Consider the following 15,384-nt stretch of genomic DNA (forward strand, 5'->3'; position numbering starts at 1 on the left):
GAGCCTTTTCCTCTCCACTTCCTGTTCACACAGGGGGGGGCGGGAAGTGGAGGGAGGAAGTTGGGGGGAGGCGTGTAGGGGGGACCCATTGAATAAAAGGAATTAACCGTTTCCCTCCTCTGACCTCTGGGAATTTCCGCCTGTGAAAGTGTCTCGAAGAATCTGCAGAGCTGGGGCAATGGGGAGGAGGTGCGCCCCTCGTGGCCCCCTCCCCTTCTCCCTCCCCCGGTGGTAGTGGCGGGGCCCGATAACTCCCTCCCGGCCCCCTAACCTTTTGTTTCCCTGGCGCCAGGGGGGCCAGCGCCAAGGGCAGCCTGGAGCCTGGAGGCCCCCTCCCAACCAGTGGGGTTGGGGTGCCCGGCCTATGACCCGAGCTCGGGGCACGGGGGCGCTGCGCAGGAACTGCGGGAGTTGGTGGTCCTGGGGGAATGAGCTCACACCCGGGCTGGCCAGGCTCTGAGCCCCGCGCCCTCCCTGCCAGGGTTGGTGCCTTTGGCCAGTCTGCCCTGGGGACAGGAGAAGGGCGGCGAGCGGGTCACCCGGGCCTCAGACGTAGGGCGGGCACACCCTCCGGGGGCCACTCCCCCCTGGAGCGGAGGAAAGGAGCCGGTGAGTTCAGGAAGCCAGTAGACAGCGCCCCCTAGTGCCCACCGCTGACTCGGTCAGGCGGGCCCCCCAGGGCCCTCTCAAGGGCGGGCCTCAGGAAGCACCTGCTCTCCAGGACCAGTGGCCGCCCTGCATCTCCCCCAGGTGGCTTCCTTGTTTACAGGCCTCCTGCCCTGATCCCAGCGTCACTGCCTGTGGCCACTCCTCCTATTTCCAGTGACCGCTCCAGGAGCAGCTCATTCATCTTGGCCCCTACCCACGTAGCTGCTCCCCCACCCCACCCCCTCCTGGCCCTCCCCCAGGCTTAGGGCCAAGGCCCCGAGGGCCGTCTCTCTCCCCTCCACTCCAGGCCTTGCTTGGTTTCCAGGGATCTAAGAGCTGTGGCTTCCCGTTGCCCTGACTCAACGGAACCCCATTCTGTCAGTGCCAGAGAAGACTGGGGCCTTTTTCCAGGAAAGAGGAAGCAGCCTAGGACCAGATGGGCAGGCTTAAGAGAGGACAGAAGGGGCAGGGGTGTCCCAAGCTGTCTTAGCCAAGTCCTCCGGGAGGAGGGAGCAATAGGGCAGTGTCTGTTTAACTAACATGTATTAGGCACCCATTATGTGCAAAGACAGAAGCCCCAAGCTGTTCTAAGTAAGCAAATGACCATGCCAGTGGTGGGCCAAGGTTTACACCTAGTACTCACTGACAGTGGGGAATACGACCCTGAGCCCTCTACTGGGCATGTCTAGGTGTGAGGGGAGCCTTAGGCCACATGGGGAGCAGGAGCCCTCCAAATCTTCCTGGAACGGGGGAAACGGAACAGGATTAGGATGCCCTCTACTCACCCAGTGGGACGCTACCCCCATTTGCTTCCACTCTGGCTTCTGGGGCAAGATGGGGAGTCTGAGGCTCATCAAAGATGGACAGGGCTTCCCTGGTGGCGCAGTGGTTGAGAGTCCACCTGCGGATGCAGGGGACACGGGTTTGTGCCCCGGTCCGGGAAGATCCCACATGCCGCAGAGCGGCTGGGCCGGTGAGCCATGGCCGCTGAGCCTGCGCGTCCAGAGTCTGTGCTCCGCAACGGGAGAGGCCACAACAGTGAGAGGCCCGCGTACCGCAAAAAAAAAAAGGATGGGCAGCTTCTGGCCCTATCCCTTGGCAGGGGCCATGAAGAGACCCCGTTGTTCTAGTGCCTGGAGAAGAATAAACAGGGCAAGATTCTCCCAGGGCTGCAGAAGATAAAAGTCTTGGAAGAGGATTAGGCTGCAGGGGCAAGAGAAAGGCCTGCAGTCACTAGCCAGGTGACCTGACCCCAGCCTGATTCCAGGAACACTCACTTGTTATTTTGTTTCAGTCTGGGCGGCTGATAGACCACACCCATAAACCTGGGCAGTGGACTGTGAACACCAGTCCATGGAGCAAAGGGTGCTCAGCTGATGTCACGGGAAGGCCCTGCTTCAGGACTCCCTAGGGCTTAGCCTCGAGCCACAGCTAAAGAACTGTAAGCTGGGGGGATGGGCAGGTCAAAGGAGATAGATGGGGAGAAAACGTATCTGCCAAATGCCATGGATGGGGGCAGTGGTCGTCTCGCCTCCATGTTGGACCTCAACATTATGGTTAAGGGACTTCCCTGGTGGTCCAGTGATTAAGACTATGCGCTTCCAATGCAGGGGGCACAGGTTTGATTCCTGGTCAGGGAACTAAGATCCCGCATACCACACAGCTTGGCCAAAAAAAATCATGGTTTAATGCCAGACAGTGGTAGGGCAGTATCAAAACTGGGCAGAAGTTGAGAAGGCAGGGATGCAGGCTGGCAAAGAGAGGGGCAAGCAAAATCCAGCATGCGTAAGGGCCAGTGGAGGGAGGAAGAATGAGGGGCTTAGATTTATGGTTAGGCAGTGGAGATTACCAGAAAACTCCTGGGAACAACTAGGGAGGGAATAGACCAAGGAAGCACCAGTGGAGAAAGTGACTTGAGAAATCAGCGCCCCCTGCTGCCGGAGTGTGGAGGGTTCTGTGGGGAGCAACACCACCTGCTGGCCAAAGGGAAGAACAGTCCGTGCTCCTAGACTTCGGAGGGTGGGCCCTAATTCCCAACCGAAGCCTGGAGTCAGAAAGGATACAGTGGAAGGCAAAGAAGTGAGCAGAAAATGGCAAAATCATCCTGTCACATCTCCAGGAAAAGGAGCAAGGGCCAAGCGCTGGCAGCTTCCCCGTGACACCTTAGCCCCTCTTGGAGATCACTGACACACCACTCTGCCCAGCATCAACACAAAGCCATCAACTCCACAGTCACCAGTGCAGACAGTTTAATGCTCTCCACGCCATCACCATCTCCCACTGTCCTCCGTGAGGCCCTCTGCCCCAGGGTACCCCTCACACTGGAGTCCCAGACAGTGTGCACAAGAGCATGCCCACCATCAGCACCACCTTTCCCCCCACCCCATGCCCAGGACTTGGAGGGGTTGTCTTTTCACCTGTGGGACCTAGAAGCCAACAGAAGAGAGGGCTTCTGAAGAAGAAGAGCCACAGAGTGAAGAGGAATAATGGTAGGTAGTGCTCCAGAAAGAGAACATGATGTGTGTGAGGAGGGAAAAGGAAGAAAGAGCTGTTAGACGCAGGGGGGATGGTAATGGGGTCAGAATTCTGACTTCTCCAGGCTAAGGCCCTCTGCTGGGAAGCAAGCTGACGGCCTGGCAAAACAGCAGCTCTAAGGCAGCCCTGAAGAACAGCACAGGCAGCTGGCAGAATGCACTCATAGCTCACCCCTCGAGGACAACAGCTATAATTCCGCTCCCCCCACCACAGTCCCAGCCCAGCAGCCTCCAGGAGACCAAGGACAGATGACGCTGTGGCCTTCCCAAGAAGGGACAGCCCCCAACCGCCTGCCCACCTATCGGGGTTGACACATTCCTACAACCAACTGAGATGCTCCTCCTCGTAGCGCTGAGGGTCGATGAAGGGCCGGTCAATAGAGCGGATCATCAGCTCCCCACAGTACACGCACTCAGCGGCCACCAGTTCATCCAGGTCAGCCTTGAGCTGTTCCCGGCTGGGCCCCCCGGTGGCAGTGCCCCCCTCGGCCTCCTTAGCCCGGGCAGAGCCCTTGGCAGGGGGTGGAGCGGCGCCCAGCTTTCGCTGTAGCTCCTCCAGCCGAGCCTGCTTGTAGGCCGGCAGGCCGGGCCGCACGGCCTGCAGCAGGCAGTCAGCGTGGAACATGTGGCCACAGAGGAAGAGGTAAAAAGGGCGGTTGAGCAGGGGGAAGTCGCAGGTGGCACATTTGTCCTGGGGCTCCACGGTGCCATAGCGGCCCCGCAGCTCCTGCAGGTCTCGCCGGATGCGCTGGGCGCTGGCCGTGGCCTCTTCCATCTCCCGCTGCAGCTCTTGGATGTGGTGGTTGTAAGCCTTCAGCGAGCTGCAGATCGCCTCCTTGAAGTGGTCGATGGTGACGAAGTCAGGGAAGAAAGGCAGCACGTCCTCGATCTTGAGCAGGGGGCAGCTGGCCAGGCAGGCCATGGCCGTCTGCACATCCTCCTCCTCCTGCACCACATGCCGAGCAATCTTCAGCCACAGCTTCTTGCGCAGCTCCTCATCTTCCTCGGGCAGGTCAGCACACTGCTTGGCCAGGTCCACGTCCACCTGTGGGGAGGCTGAGAGCATTAGGGTCAGGCCCCACTCAGGACAGGGTCTGTGGGAAAGACAGAGGCCCAGCACTCCTGGCAGCAAGTGAGACGGGGCTTCTCGGGGCTGGGAAGGAACCTGTCTCAGTAATGGGCCTGCCTCTGTCAGAGCTACGCAAATGTTACTTATGATGGTGGGCCTGCAATTTTAGTGAATTTACAAATCACCTGGGGAGCATATCCAAAATACAGATTTCTGGGCCCCACCCACAGACATTTTGATTTAGTTAAGTCCTGGGTTCAGACCCAGGAATTCCATTTTTTTTTTGGCCTCGCTGCGTGGCTTGCGGGATCTTAGTTCCCCGACCAGGGATCAAACCCACGCCCTTGGTAGTGAAAGTGCAGAGTCCTAACCACTGGACCGCCAGGGAATTTCCTCGAATTTTAAATAGCACTTCACACAATCCTACACAGGTGACAATTCATGATTTGAGCAATGCAACTCAGCACTTTCCCCTTCTGCAATTGTGGCTATAGCAGGTATGCAGGACTTACCTGTGAGGGGAGTACTGTAACATCATCCCCATTTTGCGTCTGAATAATCTGAGGCAAAGAGAGGTTCAGAAACCAGCCTGAGGTCACACAGCTTAGTAAGAGGCAGAACCAGAATTCAAACCCTGACTTGAGTCTGTGTTCTTAACCTCTATACTACAGTTCCTCTCTGGGAGAGAAGCCAGCACCCCCTAGCCACAGTGTCCCTCTGACCCTTCAGCACCTGAAGCTACTGCTCTCCAGGCCCCTCTCCTGGACAGGGTCAAGGCTCATTGGCTCACCTGCAGGGCCAGGTCCACAGCCTCCTCATACAGCTCCAGGACCTTGTAGACGTGGACGCAAGCATGGTGGTGGCCATGCTCAGCACAGAGCCGCAGCGCGTACTTGAGGTCATAACGCACCCGGTGCGGGCTGGCCCCAGCCTGCTCGAGGTACGCCAGCAGCGAGGCTGGCTGGCCTCGGGCATAGAGCGACAGCAGGTAATTGTGAATGGCCTGCTCAGTCTCACCCAGCACGTTCACGCAGAACTCCATGTAGCGGATGGCCTGGCTCACCTGCTGGGCCTCGCCACCCTGGCTATAGTTCACCAGGGCAGGGATGAGCTGCCGGGCATCCAGCCGGCTGCCCAGCTCAATCCAGGCGTCCACCAGCTGGCGAGGGATGTGACGGATGAGGATGGGTGAGAACTTGTAGAAGAGCTGGGGGTCGCGGTGGCGGGCCAGCACGGCCAGGGCCTCCTCGTAGGCCTCATGCTGGCAGTGGTATGCCACCACGCGCTCGTAGTCCTGCATGATCACAGCGAAGTATACCATGTGCTCTGTGTCCCCGTGGCTGGCGAGCAGCTCGTGGATGGAGGCCCGGCTGGCGAAGAGCCACTCCTTGTGGCGGGGGCTGCTTAGGAAGGCGCGGAAACGCTCCCGGGTTTCCCGGTAGAGGTTCAGGGCCTCAGGGTCACCCTGCAGGGCCCCGAGTCGGCTCAGGTAGAGCTCCGTCAGCCAGGCAGTAAGCAGCGTGGCCTGGGTGCGCTCGGCAGGCTTCAAACTGGCCAGTTTTCGCTGCAGGAACTCGGCCAGCGCCTCTTCCTGGTGGGCCTCCAAGAACTTGAGGGCAATCTCCTCAAAGTAGCTCTGAGTCAGGGCGTAGCAGCGGGCACTCTCCAGGTAACGATGCTGGCGGAAGCAGAAGTCGGCCTCCCGGGCCAGGACCGTGTCCAGGCAGTCAGGCCGCTCTCGACAATACTCTTTGGCCAGGTCAAAGCGGTTCATGTCCAGGTAGGTGCGCCAGACATCCCGGGCCTCCCGCTGTACCTGGTAGCGGAAGACGGCCCGCTCGGTGTGGGCCCACAGGTGGCCCGTGGAGGAGTCCTTCACCATGTGCTTCAGCGGCCCAAACTTCTCCAGGAAGTGGTCCCGCAGCACCACCTGCCCCGTCAGCGTGCACACCGCCTCCACCCGGTCCGCCAGCAGCAGCAGGAAGTGGAACTGGGTCAGGACGATGGCCAGGGGTGGGCTGGCCCCAGGACCCACCCCCTCTGGGTACTCCCAGACCCGCTCCTCGCTCAGCAGGGAGTCGGGACGCCCGCAGTCCAACGAGCCATACAACACACCATCCCCCATCATCCAGGCGAAGGCCCGGGGCGCAGAGCGCAACTTGGGGGTGTAGAAGGCCAACTCACTGTAGCCCAGACTGCTGGGGAACTCCCGGAATGGGGGTGGGTGGTCAGTGTAGGCAGCAAAGAGCCCCGAGAAGCCCTGGGCCTCAGCTCCCTCGGCTGCTCGGCCTATGAACTGGAAGAGGCGCTGCCGAGTAGTGGCGATGACAAAGCCACGCCCTTCAGGGCCCCGCTCCGCCTCGAGGGAGCACACAGGTGCTGGGCCCCCTTCTTCGTTTAGCACATACAACGGACGGAAGTAGAGATCCGGGGCAGGGCCGAAAAGCCCACCCTCGCTGGCTGAGAGCTCTGCTTCAAAGATCTGGCCTTGGGCAGTGCCGACCAGGATGGGGCCTGTGCTGCTCTCGGTACCCAGGGCCTTGTTCCAGCCCACACTCTCCACCAGCTGCCCCTTCCAGCGTGCCAGGGGCCGAACTTTCTGTCCATTACGGTTCACGTAGAGGACCTCAGTGCTGCTCAGAGCGATCAGCAGGTGAGAGCCTGGAGTGGGGGAGAGCATGGCACCCTAGAGGATGTTGCCATTCCCACCCTCAGATCCCACCCACCCAGGCAGTGACCTACCCTCAACACCCCCCACCCCCTACCCGCCCATCTCAGAACTCTACCACCACTTACCAGTAGGGTCCAGGAACATCTTGTGAACTTTGGCATCATCCTTGCGCCCCAGCTCCATGTGGTTGGGTTCATTTGCTTTGCCTAAGTCGATGCTGTTGGGACAAGAGTCACAGCCTCACTCCAGAGAAGGGCAGATCCCTCTGTTGAATCACAGACCTCTTTATAATCTGATGAAAGGCACAGCCTTTCTTCCCTGAAATCTACACAGACACACAAAATTCTGAATACAATCCCAAGGGAACTCTGAAACACACGTGGGGTCCTCCTTAAGAACGCTCAGCTCTGAGAACACCCCCACTTCATTCTGAGAAGTCACTAAGCAGAAGTCTTTTCCTTCTGCTCAACATACCTCCAGTGCATCTAGGAAGATAGGCAGGGGTATCCCAGAATGCTGGGGTAAAAAGGGAACAACAAGTAGTAGCTAATGGTTACTGAGCACTTTCTATATACCAAGCACCATGCCAAGAGCTTGAGCTAGTATGACCTCAATTAACCTTCACAATAACCTTGAGGGGTGCTCCCTTAAGATTATTTCCTATTTAAGGTATTTCCCTTACTAAAGTCTTTTCAAATTATATGCTCATTCTAACTAAAGAACCAATACAACAGTGTATGAAGAAAAAGTTAATGATTTTCTTCCCAAACTCCTATTATTCCCAATGGAAAAAAACTGATGTTAACATCTTTCTCCATGTTCATAATATAAACAAGCTTATTTTATCAGTTTTTACAAAAATATTTTCATATTGTATACATGTGTGTGTATGCATATTAATTATAATTTGCTTTTCTCACTTAATGATATTTCATGAACATCCCACTGGGTCAACAGATACAGCTAACTCATTGTTTTAGTAACTGCATAATATTCCCTTTTATGGGTGAACTATAACTTAATCATTTTCCTATTGATGGATATGCAGCTTGGGTCCAGTTTTTCCTACCACAAATACTGCTGGAATCAACATCCTTGTATCTATACCTTTGCAAACTGGTACTTTTCTTTCTATGGTATGTATTCCCCAAAGTGGGATTGCCAGGTCAAAGTTATAGATATTTCAGTGTTTAACAGACATTGCCAGATTATTTTTCCAAAAGATGGTGGCAATTTATACTCTTTCCAGCAATGTATGAGAGTCCATCTCTGTGTATCTTCACCAGCATCATATATTACTGTTTAAACTTTTTGCTAATCTGATAGGTTAAAAAAAAATGGTATCTTACTGTGATTTTGATTTGCATTTCCCACAGGTTGAAAATTATTTTCAGATGTTTACTGGAAAATTTGGAGTTCCTCTTCTGTGAACTGCTTGTTTATCTTGTTTACCCTCCCTTTTCTACTGAACTGTCTTTTTTCGTTTTTGTTTTTTTTTTTCTGGCTGCACCTCACAGCTTGTGGGATCTTAGTTCCCCAACCAGGGACTGAACCTGGGCCCCAGCAGTGAAAGCATCGAGTTCTAACCACTGGACCACAGGGAATTCCCTGGACTGTCTTTTTCTTATTAATTTCTAAGGGCTTTTTAAGGAACAGGAATGTAAATCTTCAGTCACATGTGGATAAACATTATTTTCCCACCATCTTTTGTCCTGACCTGCTTCATATGCTTTTTTATTTTTATTTTGTCATAACAGCAATCACTACGTGGTCAAATCTATCTACCTTTTCCCTTGTGGATTCTGGATTTTCTAGCTTGAGTAAGAAGGTCTCTCTTCAGCCCAAGAACATAGAAATTTATTAAATATTCTTTTAATATTCACACTATTTTTTATATTCAAATAATTATTCCACTTAGAATTCATTTTTATGATACAGAGATTTAGCTGTGTTTCATCCCAGATGGTTATTCTGGATAAACAATTTTGCTGACACCTTTGTCATATATTAGTTCCATTTACTTATACTATTTATTTCCAGTTTTATTGAGATATTTTATTTCCATTTATAGTGGATTTATTTCAGGACTCTAGACCGTTCCGCTTATCTACATGACTAACTTGTGGGTTGGTACTGTCTTTAACAGATGAAGGGACGTGTTCAGAAAGACTGGGTGACTTGCTCAAGATTCCATCCCTGTTAAGTGGGAGAGCTGAGCTCAGAGTCCAGGTCCACTATGCTACACTGGTTCTCTTTAGGAAGGGATAGGATATTTCCTGAAAATTCCCAATCCACTGTTTAACCTGCCCTGAGTGGAAAAACGGCCCGGTCAGTCAGTAGTTCCAAAATACCACCAATCCACTCCCTACTCCTAAACCTTTTGGGTCCTCACTTACCGGAGTAGTGTATCCTTGCCCAGGCTCATGCAGAGCTGATTGCAGGAGACGACAAGACTGGTGATACGCTCAGAAGGGGTAAAGTCAATGCGCTGCCTCGTGAAAATGGGCACTTCCTTCTCTAGCTGGGCATTCACATATCCTAGGTGAGGAGCCAAGGAAAGGTTAGCTATGGAACAGAGGGAGGAAGGGCAACATATTCCTCTCCACCTTCCCAACATATTGCTACCCCGGGACCTTGGTTAGCCAACACTTGAATACCAATATATCAAGCAGTTTGCTAATCACCTCTACATTAGTCCTAGGCTACATTAGGGGTTCTGGGCTCTTCCCACATCTCTGAAAGCAGTGAGGGGTTGATTCTTTGAACCCCTGGGATGCTGTTACACCATGATATACCTGCTCCCAGTGGTAATGGGGTCGGCGGGGAAGGGTTGGGTGTTCTCCCTTATCAATCTTTGGCCAAGCAATCCCAGCTCAACTAAAGTAGTCTAGTTCCGCTCTCTCCCCTCCTCCTTGCCCATGCAATAATACTCTCAGTGAGTCTCCAGAAGAATGAGGGCGGAGGGATCCTTGGGGAATGCTTCCAATCAGTTGGTTAACAAACTGCTGCAAAAATTTCCCCTCAATGCCCAGCTGCACACAGCTCTAGCAAAAGCCTAAAGTACTTCATCTTCCCCTGTTCAGTGACAAAGTTCCCTCTAGGACCATCCCTCCTGCCCCTACGACACTCCCATTTCACCAGTTCTTTGCCCACTCTCTTCCTCTCACCTCCAGAAGGGGCCTGGTGGGGACAACACTGAATCAGATGAAGCCTATTCTCATCTGAGCCTATTCTCATCTGAGCCTATTCTCAGTTTCCCCAACTGCGGCCCTCTAAGCAAGACACTTCCTTATCTGAGTCCCAGTTCCCTCTTAGAAGGACTCTAGTGGCAGGGCCTAGATCACGCGGCTGCTCTTGCTGCTTTCAGTCTTCGACCATCCACCAGCTGGGGGCCATAAGAGCCTGAGGAGAATCAAGGGCCTAGACCCAGACTGCACGTCCAGGAGGTGAACCCGAGCTCCTGGAGCCACCCCCTCCGCTCCTCTCTTGCAGATGCCAGGAGAGCTAAGAGGTGCAGCGGCGCCCTCACTTCCCTTACCCGAGTGGGGGATGCCGACGCTGGGGCAGCCGGGCTGCAAGACGGCCGAGCGGGAGAGGGAGTCCTCGTATTCATCCAGGATAGACGCCATGGTGCCCGGCCTGTGGGTCCTCCGTCTTGGGCCCAGGGATTACAACAGGGCTCCCCCCAGGGATCCCCGTCTCCCCGGATTGGAAGCTGCGACCCCCCAGCCTCGACAGGGATCTGACAGATCCTGGCAATCCGCCGCCGCCGCCGACTCCTTCTCTTTAAAATCCTGAGGATCTTCTCACTCTCGCCTTATAGAGCGAGAAGACCGGAGAGCTCTCCCCCTTGAATCTGGCGCAGTACTGCGCCCAACTCCCGCCCCCAGGAGATCACCGGCTCACCCTAGCCGATCTCAGGTGACTCCAACCTCGCCCGAGCAGCTCAGCTGACTCCCGCCCCCGGGACGCGCGCCTATAACGTAACTTCCGGGTTCTCAGAAGCCCACGTTTGCTCCAGCAGGAACTTCGCGAGGCCGGCCCCTGGGAGGTGCGGTGAGGACTGCGGCGGGAGGGCGGGGCCGGGGTGGTGGTGGTGTGGGGGGCTGGGCAAGGCCTATCCCGCTCTCGAGGGGAGTCGGGTGGGGGAGCGTTGCACACGTCCTAGCTGTAGACAAGCTGGGTAGTGGGCGGGCCCCGCTGAACACAAGCCCCTCCCTTCTGGACCCTACTGCGGTTCCAGGCTTTGACACCAGGAGGCAATCCCAGCTCTCTCAAACCCCCTTCCCCCACCCGCCCAGCACAATCCAGCCCCAGACAAGGAGCGGGTCCCCAGCACCTTTCAGGCCCAGACTTCCCTCCCTCAGAAGACTGCTCAGCCTCTCTGTCCAGCTCCCGCTCCCACCTTTTAAAACAGCCTGTTGGGGACTTCCCTGGTAGCGCAGTGGTTAAGAATCTGCCTGCCAAAGCAGGGGACACAGGTTCGATCCCTGGTCCGGCAAGATCCCACATGCCACGGAGCAACTAAGCCCATGCGCCACAACTACTGAGCCTGCGCTCTAGAGCCCGTGCTCTGCAACAAAGGAAGCCAACACAATAAGAAGCTTGTGCACTGCAAGGAAGAGTAGCCCCCACTTGCTGCAACTAGAGAAAGCCCGTGCACAGCAATGAAGACCCAGTGCTGCCAAAATTTTTTTTAAATAAAATAAATAAAAATTTTAAATAGCCCGTTGCCCTAGGTCCCCAAGAGAACCTCCCATTCTTCAATCTAATCGCCATCTTAATCCTACCTTCACAAGGCACTGACCTCTCTTCTCCCACATCCAGGGGCCCACCAGTTCCAGAAAGTGGCAGAGCTGGTGGCTTGGCCAGCAGGAAGCCATGCTTGTGACATGTACCCAGGAACATGGCCACAGCGCTGTGGGAGCACGCAGGAGCGGGTAAGAAATGCCTGAAAAGCCTGGCAGGAACGAGAGACAAGAGATGTTGGAGGCGGGTGGGGAATCCAGAGAGGCGGAACAGTGAGGGTTTGGGTGCAACTGCTGTTGGGTTTCCCTCTTCCACCGGCCTAGGCGACCCAGACGGAGTCTGTTCCCTTCTGGGGCCCATGGGTCTTGCTACCTTGCTAAAGTGAAGGCTCTAGGCCAGGGTCACCGGTGTCCTGGCTTTAACGGGTAGCCCAAGAGTAATGACTAAGCGCGCCTCCTGTATTCTCAAAAGCGTCCAGGTGTGCACCGTACATTGTGTGGTTATGCTTCTCTTGCCGAACTTTCCTGATAGGCGCAGAGGGCTGGACCCTCACCAGCCCTCACCGAAGGCTCTCTGGGCCTGCAGTGGCCCCGGCCTGGTTCGCCGTCCAACATAACTCCTCGCTGCTCCCGGGTTGGCTTCTCCCGCCCGAAACCTTCGGCCACGACGCGGCTGTACCGCCAGGGGCGCTGCGCGGCAGGCTAGGTCCCAAGAGGGAGGGTGCCCGAGCTGGGAGGTAGGGAGAAGGTTTCCACCCTGGGAATAGTGATCCCAGCTTGGGAGCTGCTCGTGCTTAAGGCTACACCCCAGATCACCTGCCGGCTGCATTTAGGGAAATACAAATAGGTCCAGACAGAGGTCAAATAACCAGAAATACCTTTGCTGAGTTACCCACGATGTGCCAAGCGCCACAGTAAGTTCCTAATATTCATTGTTATTTCATCTTACCTTCACACTAATGCTGTGAAATAGGCACTGCTCTTTTCCCCACATTATGAAACCGGGAACTGAAATTCAACATGGTGGAGCAATTTGTCCAAGGTCATGTGGCCAGGAAGTGGGGAAGCCAGGAGGCAATATTCAAATCCAAGCAGATGCCGAAGGGTTCACCACCACACTCTCCATGATGCCAGTACAAGCTGAGGGAAGGGGTATACAACTGGATCCTCAGGTCTGGACTGTGCAGAGAGAGTGTCCCCCTGCATGGAGTGGTTAGCATAGGAGGGGTGTCTCAGGGACACACAATCCTTCCAGCCACCTCCTCACTGTCCCCAGAGTCTCCCTCTTGGTTCCACTGCTCTCTGAGATGTATGGGGTGGGGCCTAAGTGGGCCTTGCTTGCTACGGATTCAGTACATACTCTCTGTTGAGTTGATTACAGCAGTTTCCCCACACATACTTATTCTTTAATGTTAGGCTGGACTTTGGAGTAAGAGTCAGAGACCAGCTTTCTTATTCCTGCCCAGTCACTCAGTAGCTGTGACACTGTGTGCATTTGATGCTCTTAGCTTTGGTCTCCTCATCTATGGAAATAGATATAAGCATACCTAGTAGGTCTGTGTTGAAGAGTAAATGAGGTGATCTAGGTGAAAGCTCCTTGTGATAGCACAATCCAGCATAGAGCATGTGCTCAGTAAACTCTAAATGTGGCTTTAATCTGACAGTGGACTCTCAAGTCCACCTTCTCCATGAAGCCTCTCTGGACCACAACTTCTCCCTCATAACTGCTATGGCTTTCCTTGCATCGATCTTTACTGGCACCTAATTATGAAGCATGGGCATTTTGCTTTTACATAACAGAAGCTGACTGAGGGGAATAACTCAAACATTCCTGAGCACCAGAATACAGAGATGCCTTAGGGAACTCACAACTGGAGATACAGATCCACCAGCTCTGACCCCTCAAAACCCATGTGGTAGTTGCCATGAGACAGGTAAGGGCTGACTGCTGGGCCAGGGAGGGAGAAGACTGGTGTATGAAAGCTGATGAATTTGAGTTAAGACTTGAAGTGCGTGTATGATTTCCAAGGGTAAAAAAGGGAAAGCATTAAGCAGGCCTCAAGAAAACCAAGAGCAAAGACCTGCAGATAGTGTGATGTTGCAGGTGGGTGTGGGGGGAGCTGGAGCATTGGGAGTAGGGCAGTGGGAGAAATGGGACCGGTTGTAGCCACATTGTGAAAGCTATTGAGGCCATCAGAAGGTTTTGACTGGGGATGAAACCATCTGATGTGGGTTCTGGAAAGATGGGTGGAGGCTTAGGTGGAGTCCACATCAGAGAGGATGAGCTCTGAGGAGACGTTTCTGAGGAAGGGTCACTGAGCTCAGTGTCACGTTAAACACTGGGGGACGGGAGGCCAGAGAGGAGGCCAGTGTAGGACTGCTCTTGAGACACCTGGCAGATGGTGCAGTAACAACTTTGGGAGGAGGAGGAGCTGGGGGTGGGGTGGGGGTGGAGCAGAGGTCACATGCTTGAGCTCAGTCTGGATGGTTGCGCTTGAGGCCCCTGCAGGTATTTACTCCAAGAGACCCAGCACCTGTGAGGCATTCACTAACTACTTGTTTATTAAACAACTGCATGAATGAGCTTTCTCATGCTTCAGTTTCTAATCTGTAAAAGGAGAAAAATCTACCTTGTAGCATTGTATTATAGGATACTATGCAAGTCACTCTGTGCCTGCCAAAAGCTAGAAAATGCTCAATACAAGTTAACTATAGTAGTAATTGTTGACTGAATGAAGACTTGGACCAAAAGAAATGATTTAATTGACTTAAGAGAGTAATTAGTTTGTTTTTTCTTTTCATTGCAAAACAGTCTACATTCTTTTTTTTTTTTTTTTTTTTTTTTTTGGCCGTGGGGCATGTGGGATCTTAGTTCCCTGACCAGGGATTGAACCCGTGCCCCTGGAGTCCTAATCACTGGATCACCAGGAAATTCCCCCAAAATAGTCTACATTCTTTATTCTACTTCAGAGTATCTGAGACTGTTTCTGACTAGGAAGCCTTAGGCTGATAGTAGATCTGTTTTGTTTTTTTTTTGAAGTATAGTCAATTTACAATGTTGTGTTAGTTTCAGGTGTACAGCAAAGTGATTCAGTTATACATATTTTTTTCTCAGATTCTTTTCCCATGTATTGAGTAGAGTTCCCTGTGCTATATAGTAGGTCCTTGTTGTTTATCTATTTAATACATAGTAGTGTGTATATGTTAATCCCAAATTCCTAATTTTTCCCTCCCCCCTACATTTCCCCTTTGGTAACCATAAATTTGTTTTCTATGCCTGTGAGTCTGTTTCTGTTTTGTAAGTAAGTTCATTTGTATCATTTTTTTTAGATTCCACATATAACTGGTATCATATGATACTTGTCTTTCTCTGATTTACTTCACTTAGTATGATAATCTCTAGGTCCATCCAGGTTGCTGCAAAGTAGTTTTTTTTTTTAATTTATTTCTGGCTGCGTTGGGTCTTCATTGCTGTGCGGGGGCTTCCTCTAGTTGTGGCAATAGGGGACTACACTTTGTTGCAGTGCGTGGTCTTCTTATTGCAGTGGCTTCTCTTGTTGTGGAGCACGGGCTCTAGAGCGCAGCCTCAGTAGTTGTGGCACACGGGCTTAGTTGCTCCACGGCATGTGAGATCCTCCCGGACCAGGGCTCGAACCTGTGTCCCCTGCATCTGCAGGTGGATTCTTAACCACTGTGCCACCAGGGAAGCCCAGT

The 15,384-nt window shown here is 53.4% G+C and overlaps 1 protein-coding gene across 1 annotated transcript; it reads right to left on the reverse strand.

Moving 5' to 3' along the window:
* Positions 1–2,333: 2,333 nt before the first annotated feature.
* On the reverse strand, positions 2,334–10,886 carry VPS18 (VPS18 core subunit of CORVET and HOPS complexes). The gene is made up of 5 exons (XM_081227106.1): positions 10,461–10,886; positions 9,319–9,460; positions 7,048–7,139; positions 5,042–6,912; positions 2,334–4,227 (listed from the first exon to the last, which is right to left on the reverse strand). The coding sequence occupies exons 1-5, from the start codon at positions 10,549–10,551 to the stop codon at positions 3,502–3,504; spliced, it is 2,922 nt and encodes a 973-aa protein (XP_081083232.1). The 5' UTR covers positions 10,552–10,886; the 3' UTR covers positions 2,334–3,501.
* Between the last annotated feature and the right edge of the window lie 4,498 nt (positions 10,887–15,384).

This window comes from Mesoplodon bidens, assembly GCF_964165515.1.
Source record: "Mesoplodon bidens genome assembly, chromosome: 3".
NCBI lineage: Eukaryota > Metazoa > Chordata > Mammalia > Artiodactyla > Ziphiidae > Mesoplodon > Mesoplodon bidens.

Bases quoted from the DNA above. Each gene is read 5' to 3' on its own strand.
- VPS18 (XM_081227106.1), bottom strand. From the start codon at position 10,551: ATGGCGTCTATCCTGGATGAATACGAGGACTCCCTCTCCCGCTCGGCC. The intron at 9,461-10,460 runs GTAAGGGAAGTG...CTCCTCACCTAG, and splicing joins CGTCGGCATCCCCCACTCGG to GATATGTGAATGCCCAGCTA. The intron at 7,140-9,318 runs GTAAGTGAGGAC...TTGTCCCAACAG, and splicing joins GGCAAGGATACACTACTCCG to CATCGACTTAGGCAAAGCAA.